The sequence below is a fragment of the Littorina saxatilis genome, linkage group LG8, assembly GCF_037325665.1.
Source record: "Littorina saxatilis isolate snail1 linkage group LG8, US_GU_Lsax_2.0, whole genome shotgun sequence".
NCBI lineage: Eukaryota > Metazoa > Mollusca > Gastropoda > Littorinimorpha > Littorinidae > Littorina > Littorina saxatilis.
In genome coordinates this window covers 60,293,712-60,307,103 of record NC_090252.1, presented here as the reverse complement: position 1 = coordinate 60,307,103, position 13,392 = coordinate 60,293,712, and the positions used below count along the sequence as shown (strand labels likewise).

At 40.7% G+C, this 13,392-nt stretch overlaps 2 protein-coding genes across 2 annotated transcripts; both read right to left on the bottom strand.

Moving 5' to 3' along the window:
* Window positions 1-380: 380 nt before the first annotated feature.
* Window positions 381-10,777, bottom strand: LOC138974772 (golgin subfamily A member 6-like protein 6). Its single transcript, XM_070347498.1, has 8 exons — window positions 10,499-10,777; window positions 9,690-9,959; window positions 8,907-9,173; window positions 8,349-8,612; window positions 6,978-7,091; window positions 6,554-6,598; window positions 3,906-3,971; window positions 381-1,975 (listed from the first exon to the last, which is right to left on the bottom strand). The coding sequence occupies exons 1-8, from the start codon at window positions 10,539-10,541 to the stop codon at window positions 381-383; spliced, it is 2,664 nt and encodes an 887-aa protein (XP_070203599.1). The 5' UTR covers window positions 10,542-10,777.
* A 305-nt stretch (window positions 10,778-11,082) lies between these two features.
* On the bottom strand, window positions 11,083-13,106 carry LOC138974771 (uncharacterized). The gene is made up of 4 exons (XM_070347497.1): window positions 12,767-13,106; window positions 12,216-12,349; window positions 11,785-11,968; window positions 11,083-11,099 (listed from the first exon to the last, which is right to left on the bottom strand). The coding sequence occupies exons 1-4, from the start codon at window positions 13,104-13,106 to the stop codon at window positions 11,083-11,085; spliced, it is 675 nt and encodes a 224-aa protein (XP_070203598.1).
* Between the last annotated feature and the right edge of the window lie 286 nt (window positions 13,107-13,392).

The window sequence follows — 13,392 nt, the reverse complement described above, 5'->3', positions numbered from 1 at the left end:
TTGATAGTCAATTTCATGGGAGGCAACACACGGTTTTCTCACACTATTCCCTTATTAACGCTTATGATACGTTGATTAGTGACGAATAAAAAAACAACAGTGTTGCGTTAAAACTCATTAAAACGCCAAATAAATCTGATAAGCAAATGCTGAATGTGTGAGAACACACTAAGGTATATATATATATATGTATGTATGCCTATGTGTGTCTTCTCTGGATGTGTATATTTGTATGTTTGCCTGTCCGACCTTTTGTACCTACAAGACACTAGGCTTGCGTAGCAGGCAATGCGCAAGGAGAGAGGGTGTGAATCGGGAGGGGGTGGGGGGGATATCCAATGAACAAGAAAGCATTAACATAATCTATTTTACATTTAAGTTCAGATAGGACAAGTGGCAGCCGATACATAAAAAGTATACGTACAATCGTCACACAGAATTACGTTACCTGCTTGTAACACTCCTTTGGCAGTGTTGGTTAGATCTTGATTTTGGTCCTTCTTCAAAGCCGGGTCTTTTGGTTTCTGGTCATGCTCCCTGGCTTTTTCGTCCTGGTCCCTCGCTTTCCTGTCCTGTTTCCTTGCTTTCCTTGTTTCTTCCCTCGCTTTCTTGTCTTGTTCTCTGACTTTCCTGGCTTCTTTCTTCACACGTCTTGCCTGTCTTCTTGCTTCTTTTTCTTCTTCTGTCTCCGTCTTCTCGTCCTCCTTTCTAGCAAGTCGTTCCTTTCTTCTCGCTTCTTTCTCTTGAACTTTTTGTTGTTTCCTGGCCTCTCTCCTTGCTTCTTTCTCCTCCTGTGCCTCTATCGTTTCCTTCTTGTTAGCAAGTCTCTCCTTCCTTCTTGCTTCTCTCTCTTCAGCTTTTTGTCGCTTTCTAGCCTCCTTTTCTCGGTTTTTTTCGTACGTCTTTATTGTCTCTGTGTCTGTGGTGGTATGTCCTTGTTTGTCCATGAAAACTTGCATGATCTTTTGCATGATCTTTTCTAACAATTTCTTGAGTTTTCTTTGCTTCCGCGCTTCTCTTTCTTCTGGAGTTTCCGTAGGTTTTTTTTCTTTTTCTTCAGGCTTGTCTGTAGTCATGTGTGGCTTACCTTCTCTTTCCTCCTTCATTGCGTTTGCTTCTTGTGTTGCCATGGCAATGCTGTTGTCGTTTCGCTTTTCATCCTCTGTAGTTTTAGCCTTCCTTTCTTCTTTTTCCAGAGCTTCTTGTTTCTGCTTGGCATCTTTTTCTGCAGCCCTTTGTCTGTTCTTTGCTTCCTCTTCTCTAGCCCTTTTCTCCTTTTCTTCGTCTTCTCTGGCTTTCGCTTTTCTTTTTTCTTCCTCCTTCCTGTTCTCTTCTTCTTCTCTAGCTTTCTCCTTTTCCCGTTTTTCTTCTTCCTCTCTTTCTTTCTCCTTCTTCTTTGCTTCATCCTTCTCTTTGTCTTCTTCGTCCTTTTTAGCCTTTTCTGTCCTACGTGCTTCTTCTTCTCTAGCTTTCTCTTCCCTTTTAGCTTCTTCCTCTTCAGCTTTCTCCTTTTTCTTTTCCTCTTCCTCTCTTTCTTTCTCCTTTTTCTTGTCTTCTTCCTCTCTGACCTTCTCCGCCATCTTGTTTTCCTTTTCTTTGGCCTTCTCTCTCTTCTTGTCCTCCTTGTCTAGCGCTTCCTGTTTCTTCCTCGCCTCTTTTTCTTCCGCCTGTTGTCTTTTCTTTTCTTCTTGCTCTCTGGCTTTCTCCTTCTTCTTTTCTTCTCTGTTCCGTTCTTCGTTCTCTCGAGCAGTTTGCTTTTCCATTTTCAACATCTTCAGCTTTGCTTCTTTTTCTTTGATCGTGGCTTCCTTGGCGTCTTTGTTGAGATGTGTCATTTCTGTGCTCTGTCCTTGTCTGGTTGCGTCTTTGCTGGAGCCTTGAAGTTGATCGTGGCGTACAATCGGCACCCGAAGAGAGGTTACGGCGTCCACACTGTCAGCACTCTGGTACAGTTCGTTGATGTGTTCTTCAAATTCTGCATGTAAAAATGAAATAACATTACGTATTGAATATGCGTGTAAAGACCGTTCTTGCTTAAAGTTAATTAGCTTTACGGCTTTCGTGTTATATTAAGTAAAATAAAATGTGACTATAATAAAAACAAACATGAGACATACATTTCATTACATGCATGGTTATGGTTTTACACAGTTCCTAGACAAGATTAGTTTAACAACAATCTCTGTCGATTTATCAAGTCGGTATCTAACAATCATACTTAAGAAACAATGTAAACTTTACTTTTGCTATCGATTAACTGGGCTAATGAAATGTTGATAAAACTTCTATCCAGTGCCCTGTACAGACCTACATATTTAACCCAGAAAAGAAAACAAGATAAGCATAACCAAATGAGACAAATCAGTTAAGATATATCTAAGGCGCTACGCAGTATGAAAGTTGATTGCTTATTAATTTCCATGCTTCTTTTGTTTTTATCAGATCCAAAGTGACTTGTTCCTCGTAACTCCTGCTTACCCAGTTTGCAGATCACGTCATTATATGGTGCGCTTCCATGCGTCCCTTTAGTTCTCTTTAAAAACATGTCATATACTGCACTGGAAGTATTCGGGTTGTTGGTATGTGTTTAAGTAGAGAGAGAGAGAGAGAGAGAGAGAGAGAGAGAGAGAGAGAAAGAGAGAGAAAGAGAGAGAGAGACACACACACAGACAGACAGAAAGACAGACAGAGAGACAGACTGAGAGAGAGAGAGAGAGACAGAGAGGGAGAGAGATAGAGAGACAGCCAGACAGAGAGAAAGACAGAGAGGCAGAGAGAGAGACAGAGAGAGAGACATAGAGAGACAGAGACAGACAGACAGACAGACAGACAGACAGACAGAGAGAGAGAGAGAGAGAGAGAGAGAGAGAGAGAGAGAGAGAGAGAGAGAGAGAGAGAGAGAGAGAGAGAGACAGACAGAGAGAGAGATAGAAAGAGAGAGAGAGAGAGAGAGAGAGAGAGAGAGAGAAAGAGCACAGTAATGAGGGGAAACAAATATGTAAAGAAAACGGTGTAAGGGAGAAATACGCCAATGTCCTAATTTGTACGTTGGGCTTGTTTTTGTGTATGTATAGATTCAATTTCGTTTTTCTTCTCCGCTTCCTTGATGTTGTATAAGTTGTATTGAATGATTTCTGAAGCTCTCTTCCATTATGCAAACTAACATCAATGCACAGGTGGTGTTGACTAGAGTTGTTCTCCCTTCCTAAAGACTCAAATTAACTGGGCGAAAGACTTCGCGAAGTCTTAGCGAAGCCGACTTCGGGCTCAATTAAGCAGTCCTGAAAGTCCAACAAATCGTGTACTCGCTTTTGGTTAGTAATTCTGAAAAATTACTGAAAAATGTACTAGCCATAGAGCACGGCGAGTAAAGTACTTGCCACTTTCAGGCCTGTTAAGGACCGCCTCAATGGTTCATTCTTGAAATTAGATACGGTCTCACACCATGTACTATGTTATCCTGACATGAAACTTGAACTCTCGAAGTTTCAAGTATCGGTCCTTGTTAAAACAGACAGGAACAAGGACAATTTAAAATGCTATATCAGTGGCAGTAAATCAGGAAACCCATTGTGTGTGCTTGTTGCTCATTATCCCCGAACTATAAGGCAGGGTGTGTGTGTGTGTGTGTGTGTGTGTGTGTGTGTGTGTGTGTGTGTGTGTGTGTGTGTGTGTGTGTGTGTGTGTGTGTGTGTGTGTGTGTGTCGGGGGGTCTCTTTAGACTAATTTTGTCTTTTTAATGATTGTTACCATCTATTTTAATTGTACCTGTCAGCGAGGAAAAACTATTGAGAAAGAAACACCAGGCTTTCTATGCGCCTTATGACTTTCCCGAGAAGGCGCACAGCCTTACGCTGAGGCGGTTTGGTTTCGGTAATCATGAACATAATATTTTCCTTCCTTACCAGAAGGGGGAACTTGAACTTTGGATTTGTTCTGCTGTGACCCTTTTTCCTCGTCCACATCACGATCTAAAAGGAAAACCAGTTTGTAAACAGTCCCTGCAGCATATTATTGAAACGCATTACTGACATCAACTATCAACATTCGCAGTTTGTGACCAACGGTTCTTGGAAATGCGGGTTCTAAAGCAGATATGACAAGTTTTCGACATGCATATTGGATATCTCTACAACTTGTCATTCATTTTAGATATGGTTGCTTTTTTGTTAACTGTATTGAATTGTCTTTCTGTGGATATTTTCAGATAAAGGCTGAGATTTTAGGTAAGGACAACGAGATTGGAAAAGTATTGTCTCAGAATGTACAGAATGTACAGGCAGGGCAATGTTATTACAAACACACATTTATTAAGCCCATATTCCCCATACTCCAAGTCCCCCCTCCCAACCCCCGCCCCCTCCCTCTTTTCTTCACATTTAAAAACATAAATTAAGGATTAGTCACTAGCGTTCATATTGGAAATCTTTCTCTCTCTCTCTCTCTCTCTCTCTCTCTCTCTCTCTCTCTCTCTCTCTCTCTCTATCTCTCTCTTTCCCTTTCTCCCTCTCTCTTGCTTATATGTGTATGTTTCCCACAATATGATGTACTTTTCGTCGTCATCATCGTCATCATCATCATCAGCAGCAGCAGCATCTCAAACATGTGTATATCGGTGTTGGAATGTTAACTTCTATGGTGTTTCAGTATAAATTAGGAGTGTTTTGTTTGTTTGTTTGTAAGTTTATTGTCCTTGTGATATGAAGTTCAGGCTCTCTCTCTCTCTCTCTCTCTCTCTCTCTCTCTCTCTCTCTCTCTCTCTCTCTCTCTCTCTCTCTCTCTCTCTCTGGGCGAGGGCTGGATGTAAATAAAGCACCCGTTTGCTTATGCCATTACCCTCCTTAATAAAGCATTTTGTCTTGTCTTGTCTTGTCTTCTCTCTTCCTCTCTCTCTCTCCCTCTCTCTCTCTCTTTCTCACCCCCCCCCCTCTCTCTCTCATTCTCCGGTCTCGAATAGCAGCTAGCATCTGCTGAAGAGACATTAAACCCCAAAAACCAACCAAAAAACCAATCTCTCATTCTCTCTCTCTCCCCCCTCTCTCTCTCTCTCTCTCTCTCTCTCTCTCTCTCTCTCTCTCTCTCTCTCTACCAGGCTGGATTTAAGAGATGTTATACTACCACTGATCACATGTTTACTTTGTTAGTTTTCGTACAGAAACAATTTGCCCTTAACCGTAAACTGTATGTCGCTTTCATAGACTTTGAAAATGCTTTTGATTCTATAAATAGAAACCTGCTTTGGCCTATTCTGTTAAAAAATGGAGTGACGGGAAAACTTCTCAAATGTATAAAGAGTATGTATGAGTTAGTAAAGGTGAAAGTGAGATGTGGATCTAAGTTGACTGAATGTATAAAATGCACATTTGGGGTGAAGCAGGGAGATGTGTGTAGTCCTGTTTTATTTTCATTGTATATTAATGAATTAGCAATTCAGATTATTGAAATGGGAAAACATGGTGCCATTTTTACGATAGATTATTTTGAGTTGTTTCTACTTTTGTTTGCTGACGATTTGATATTGCTGTCATCTTTCTTTCTTTATTTGGTGTTTAACGTCGTTTTCAACCATTCAAGGTTATATCGCGACGAGGGAAGGGGGGAGATGGGATAGGGGAAAGGGGGAGATGGGATAGAGCCACCTGTCAATATTTGTTTCTTGTTCACAAAAGCACCAATCAAAAAATTGCTCCAGGGGCCCGCAACGTAGTACAATACACGACCCCACTGGGAGAATTATTGCTATCAGAAACTGTGGTTGGTTTACAAAACCAATTAAATAATCTGGACAAGGCAGCTCGTTCTCTCCAGTTGAAAGTAAATATGAGTAAAAGTAATATTGTGGTTTTTAGGAAGGGGGGGCTATTTGGCTGCCAGAGAAAGATGGATTTATGAAGGGAATGTTCTACCTGTAGTGAATGCATATAAGTATTTGGGAATACTTTTTTCGACCAGGCTTAGTTTTACGGCTGCCTGCTTAGACCTTGCAAGTAGAGCTAAGCAAGCTTTGTTGTCGATTTCACATAAGTTATACATGATTAATAATACTAGTTTGGATGTTTATCTAAAGTTTATGAAGGTAATAATTACATGTGTCCCTTATGTAAAGATAAACTGGAAAATGAAGTCCATTTTGTTCTTGTCTGTCCATACTTCCATAAATTGAGAGAAAAATTCATCCCACTGAAATATTACAGGCAACCAAGTGCTTTTCGACTCAGCCTTCTTTTAGCTTCAACACATGAAAAAACTGTACGTGATTTATGTTTATATTTGTATAAAGCATTTAAGATACGAGAAACACTGTTATCGTAATTGTGTATGTAGATGTCTGCATTGATGTATCTGTTATCCACTTTGAAAAAAAATATGCACTGTTTTGAGTCTACTGATTGTAAAAATGATTCAATGTTTTTGCTTTTGTTCACACCCCTTCACTAGGGGCAATGGCCTATGTGAATAAACCAACCATCAACCATCAACCATCTCTCTCTCTCTCTCTCTCTCTCTCTCTCTCTCTCTCTCTCTCTCTCTCTCTCTCTGCGTAATGACTTACCATCATTGGCTCTTGTGCTGCTATCCTTTTGTGATTTCCTGGATGCTATCAGATGAGACAATTTAATTAGACGAGCATGCTTGTTAGTTAAGTGAAAAAAACACCAACGTCTGTTTCGTGTCTGAAGATTTTCATTTTACCTTGTATATTTTTCAATAACTAAAACTTTGAGAAAAGGAAACGGCCTCCAAGTATCAAACATGACATCAACGAAAACATTGTCAACATGAATATTGTTTTTTTGTCTTTGCTTGAAGGGGTCGACATAGTATTGATCTTGAAAAAAACGTTATATTGCTACGTTATAAAGTGACACATAAACAATATACAACCCATTTTATTCAGTAGGCCCCTATAGATAAACTGTACTTTTTTAGGATCAAAACTGTCAAACCAAATTGATAAACTTTTCCGTTTTTCTTACCTCTGCGTTTAGCGATGATAATGACGACGACGATAATGATGCAAAGAAGTACAGCAGCAACAACACCCACCACCACGCCCACCAAGGGAAATGGCGGGCTAGTTACTGCATCGTCTTTTGTGCGAGAAGAATGAAAAGAAAACATGAATATCACACAACATAATTTTGACTGTTAAAAACAGTAGACAATATTTTCCATAGCAAAACAAACAAGTCGCGTAAGGCGAAATTACTACATTTAGTCGAGCTGTGGAACTCACAGAATGAAAGTGAACGCACTGCATTGTTTCACAATGACCGTAGTCCGCCGCTCGTGCAAAACGCAGTAAAACTGACGAGACTGTTTAGCGCGGTAGTGGTTTCGCTGTGCTGCATAGCACGCTTTTCTGTACCTCTCTTCGTTTGAACTTTCTGAGCGTGTTTTTAATCCAAACATATCATATATATATATATATATATATATATATATATGTATTTGGAATCAGGAACCGACAAGGAATAAGATAAAATTGTTTTTAAATCGATTTCGGAAATTTGATTTTGATCAAAATGTTTATATTTTTAAATGTCAGAGCTTGTTTCTAATCCAAATATAACATATGTATATGTTTTTGGAATCAGAAAATGATGAAGAATAAGATAAACGTAAATTTGGATCGTTTTATAAAACAAAATTTTAATTAAAATTTTCAGATTTTTAATGACCAAAGTCATTCATTAATTGTTAAGCCACCAAGCTGAAATGCAATACCGAAGACCGGCCTTTGTCGAAGATTGCTTGGCCAAAATGTCAATCAATTTGATTGAAAAATGAGGGTGTGACAGTGCCGCCTCAACTTTTACAAAAAGCCGGATATGACGTCATCAAAGACATGTATCGGAAAAAAGAAAACAAATCCGGGGATATCATACCCAGGAACTCTCATGTCAAATTTCATAAAGATCGGTCCAGTAGTTTACTCTGAATCGCTCTACATACACACACAGACGCACATACACCACGACCCTCGTCTCGATTCCCCCCTCTATGTTAAAACATTTAGTCAAAACTTGACTAAATGTAAAAACACGTCAAGTGAAATCCGCATATATGTGTTAATCATTCAAAAAACGTAAACAGAAATGTGTACAAATCTGAAGTGTTAAACTTCAGAAATTCCGTATTGGGAATTGTGCACACCATTCACTTTAGCCCTTTCACTGACTATGACAGACGTAGTGTTGACGAGGTTCAAGGGCAAGACAACCCAAGGAATGTCACAGCTTTTTTTGTTGATAATATTTTGGCATTTTCTTAGATACTTGCTGACTAAGCGCAGATATATCAGTGCAGCATTTAACGCTACTACAGGAAAAGGTGAAAACACTTACTAAATAAAAACGCGTGTAATCTTGTGGCGTTTATCTCTGGGAATTTGTCATTGAAAGCCGTGCACGCCACTTCTCGCACGTCAATCATTCCTTTGTCAATAGTGCACGTGCTGCTTTCAGAGGTCAAGGTGAAGGCCACACAAGCAACACTCCAGGTAAAGTTGACCGAAGGATAGGCCACATCATACGTGCAGGTCAAGGTCATTATGTTAGGGTCGTCGCTGTCGTCGCCAGAAACATACACTGTCGCATTGTTGGGACCATCTGAAAATGACCGGAACATATTCTCGCTGACAATTCAGAACAACACTATCAGTTAAACAGATGTGCAGTCAGTTGGCATGCCAACAACATTGTGCATGAGAAGAGCAGAATCAAGCTCAGAACTCCTGGTTAGTGACGAACAACTCATCATTCCTAACGCAACCTTTCACACATTTCCAATGTCCAGCGCGCTAGCCACACAACACTAATTTATTTGTTTGTTAATGTGCTTGTTTGTTAGTGTTTGTTCCTTCTGTTCTTGTGTTTCGTCTGTACTATTTTTAATTTACTCACAAGCCACAAGCATAGTGTAGTTGTAAGAAGAACGAACTTCTTCTGGACGCCCCTCGCCCCAAACTGAAGAACAGGCATATTCAGTCCCGTTCATGTCTCTTGACACATTGCAGATATGCAGGTCAGCAGTGTCCGTGACGTCATGCCAGGAGATGGTAGCGGGCGGGTTGCCGTGCTGTGCTGTAAGATAGCTGCACTCACAGGTCAGGTCGCTGCCTTCTGACACGTAGTCTGGGCACGTCGTGGTCAGGTTTGGTCCGGGTTCCTCTGTGGACATTGTGAGTAAAATAGATACGTTAAAAGTGTAAATAACAGTGAGCAAAAGTAAGAAGACAAAACAACAATCGCAAGCAATGTAGCGCGAATGCAACAAAAGAGAGAGAGAGAGAGAGAGAGAGAGAGAGAGAGAGAGAGAGAGAGAGAGAGAGAGAGAGAGAGAGAGAGAGAGAGAGAGAGACTCAGACTCAGACTCAGACCTTTATTACAAAAGGATAAAGGTTTTAGGCAAAGCCTATTCTTCCAACCTGTCCAAGAGAAAGAGAGAGAGAAAGAGAGAGCGAGAGAGAGAAAGAGAGAGAGAAAGAGAGCGAGAGAAAGAGAGAGAGAGAGAGAGAGAGAGAGAGAGAGAGAGAGAGAGGGTGAACCTAATATTGAGAACGAGAGAGGCAAAATAATACAGCAATGCATCATTCACCATTACGTTTTCCGGCGTCACTTTTCTAGCTTAAAACCTTTTGGCAATTCATAATGCAACGACGTTTGAATGGGCTTTACACAACTTACCGAATAAAAACGTAAAGACATCTGTGGCGTGCAGCTGTGGGATTCCAGTATTGACAGCTGTACACGTCACTTCTGACACGTTTTTGATCAATGTAGTGTCAATGGTGCACGTGCTGTTGTCTAGAGAGAAGGTCAAGTTCATACAAGCAACGCTCCAAGTAACGTTGACAGAGGGGTAGACTTCTTCCCAGGTGCAGGTCAAGGTCACGTTTTGAAGGTCATCGGTGATGTAGTAAGCAGAGCCATTCAATGTGACATTTTCCGGACCATCTAATAATCACAAGAATATGTCTTGATTGCAAAATCATTTACACAGAAAAATCTGTTTAACAACAAATTAGCAAAAACAAGTTCATTTAAAAAGGGGTCGAATCCTTGAACAATATCAAAATAGTTCTGGTGCGGGTTAGTTTGACGAGACATCTTAACTACCCAACGCAATGGTAAACATGAAATGTCACCTACCAAGCAACAAAAACATGGCTGTATTTAAACAAAATACTTAACTAAAATAAACTGATAGACTTAAGCTAAACGGGAAAAGATGATTCTTACCAATATATCAGTCGACAAGACTAAAACAATAAGCAATACCACGTCTACTATGTATCACAGTCACCGTCAACGTCTTGACAGATGTAACCACAACCAACACTACACCATCGTTTCTGTATTTTAAGGACTTCTACACCTACAGTTACTGAAATCAAATCAAATCAAATCAAATTTTGTTTTACGAGGGTTGTGGCATAAGCAATACGAACGCATTTTTTTTCCAACCAGCCCTCGCCCAGAGAGGGACAACTCACAAGCAACAAGCAAAGTGTAGTTCACAGACTGAACTTCTGGCATCCCTGCTCCCCATACAGACGTGCAGACATAATCAGTCCCGTTCAGCTGTCTGGAGACATTGCTGACGTGCAGAACAGCAGTCCCTGTGCCATTAAGCCAGGAGATGGTGGCGGGCGGGTTGCCGTGCTGTGCTGTAAGATGGCTGCATTCACAGGTCAGGTTGCTGCCTTCTGACACGTAGTCTGGACACGTTGTGGTCAGGTTCTGTTCAGGCTTCACTGTGTAAGTGTTTTAAACACAACTTTTCAGGCAGGTGGAACACAGAGATCGCAATGAGAGAAAAAAGTACACATCTGAGGAAGTATCATCTAAACTTGTCAAAAGTCAGGCTTTGGCCAAGTTTGGGCAGCTGACTCGCAACATAGCAATCAATATATAAGTGTCTATACTCCATCGACTCTTTTGCTGAACTGAGTGTGAAAATATAGTCCATGTGAGCATAATAACAGGCAGTACACTGCTTATATATATTGATCGTGCCCCCTTGTGGATATAACCGACCTAATTCTTAAACAAGTCGAGTGAAGCGATATCAAAACTTTTATTCCATCTGCCGGCCTGAAACAAAAACATCAGTACTGACAACTAGCCATCACCAATACTTCATGTCTAACTGAAACCCAAGGACCGAGGCAGGTGGGGCTCGTCTTTGTGAAACATGCGAATGTAGTAGCTAGTTTGCATATATTTCTAAGCTCATTTTCAAAGTAAACTTGACATGCCTTTACATTTTAGAATTCAGGAATTAAACAATACCTTGCGATCATTTTTAAATATGTCACTGTTATTTTCATTTCAATTTGGGTTTTTCCCATACATAAAATCATTAAACAAACGTTAAGCTCCCATGCTGAAATCCAATCCTATAGTCTGTATAAGTCAAATAGTGATTGACCAAATTTGAATCGAATTGGTTTGAAAATGAAGTCGTCACAGCGCCGCCGATTAAACAACGGATATGACGTCATGACAAGACATTAATCAAAACACAAAAATAAAACAACAAGTTGGGATATCATCAACCACACTTTATAAGCAAAGCTCATGAGGATTTGCCCAGAAGTATTCCGGGAACCGCTCTTCACACACATACACACATGCATGCACAAACACCGCCCTAGTCTCGATACCCAGTCTATCATAATTTTGTTTAGTCAAAGCTTGACTTAATAAACAAAAACGCATATCAGTTTAGAAAGAACTTGCATAGTTCCACACTAATGAAAAGTAAGGTATGACTGACCGATGGTAACAGCACCAGCCAACTGATCCATTTCATTGCTGGGTTGTATCACCACGCCAAAGAAGTGAATTATCTCCGAGCTGTTCACTGACAGCGTCGTGTCACAGTGACCTTGCTGGTACTCCAGTCCGTCCGTGTCTGTGAATGTCGACAGACTGAGACTTGCCAACAGCTGGTCAACCGTCTGAACACAGGACAAAGTGTGCGGGGTTAGTAATACACAACATGCTGACTCGTCTTTGAGAGAAAATACACGGGAACAATCTCAGTCCTAAAACATTGATCCTGAATAACTCAATCAATCTACATGAACAGATCAGCGTAACTATGCAGGGCGCTATATAGTGCATCGATACAATTTATGTAATGGTTGCAAATCGGTTGCAAAAAGCAGTGAGATGTGTACATCGTTATACTGCACATATACTTACCTTGTTGTCCAGCGCGTGATACCACTGACATGTGATATTGTTGTCAGAAGCATACACCTTGTCAATGTAGGCACGTCCTGTCACCGTAAAGTTGCTGTCAACACGGACAGTGGCGTTGTTTGTCTCCGCAGGATCTGTGGCGTGAAAATCTCATTTGAGTGCAAAGACAGACATCAAGACACATAGATGACTCACACATACATGGCAACATTTGTGTGTATAATACCAGCATACATTGCGTTCTAAACTTGAAACTTGACAAAGAGCAGTCCCTACATCGATATGGAAATTATATGCAGGCGCGAGGGCAAGTAACTTAGCCCAGCGTTTTCTTTCATCCAAATACACATGATGACTTACATGGTTCACACTAAGACACACACGTCGCTCAACTCAATTATTGTCTCTCTATGGTCATGATTATGTTGTGTTTGCGATTAAATCAAAACCAAAATCGGAGAAAACAAACGTGTACAGTAAGACTCAAACCATTCACATGCACACACACCCTAAAGATATGTTTTTAAAAGTAATAGTACTGCCTGACTTACAAAAAGTCCGTATCCGACAAGAGTCCATGGTTACACCATTCCTATCGACACAGGTCAGTGTTGTGCTGTCCTTCTCTCTCACGCTGCCCACAAAGGTCAGGTTACTGAACTGGTTCTCTCTGGACACTATGACGTCTCTATTGCTTGTAGTGCAGTTTTTCTTAGTATCACAAAACGCAATCTGTGACACAGTATCACTATCGTCTGTGATTGTCCAGTTCATGTTCTGTGTTCGTCTCAGACCCTCACAGCTGACCGTTGTCCATGGCTCGACTTCGGACACGTCCAGCTGTCCACCTTCACACTGTGGTAACTTGTAGTCTGACAGGATAAAGGGCATTGTAAAAAGACAGAGTCAGTAGTTTACTTCCTATTCAAACACACTTACACCAACCCTCACCCACTAACCCAACCAACACACACACACACACACACACACACACACACACACATACACACAGACACACATACACACAGACACACAGACACACATACACACAGACACACATACACACAGACACACATACACACAGACACACACAGACACACAGACACACAGACACACACAGACACACACACACACACATATATCCTTGGCATTCGATGTCATTAATCCAACAAATAAA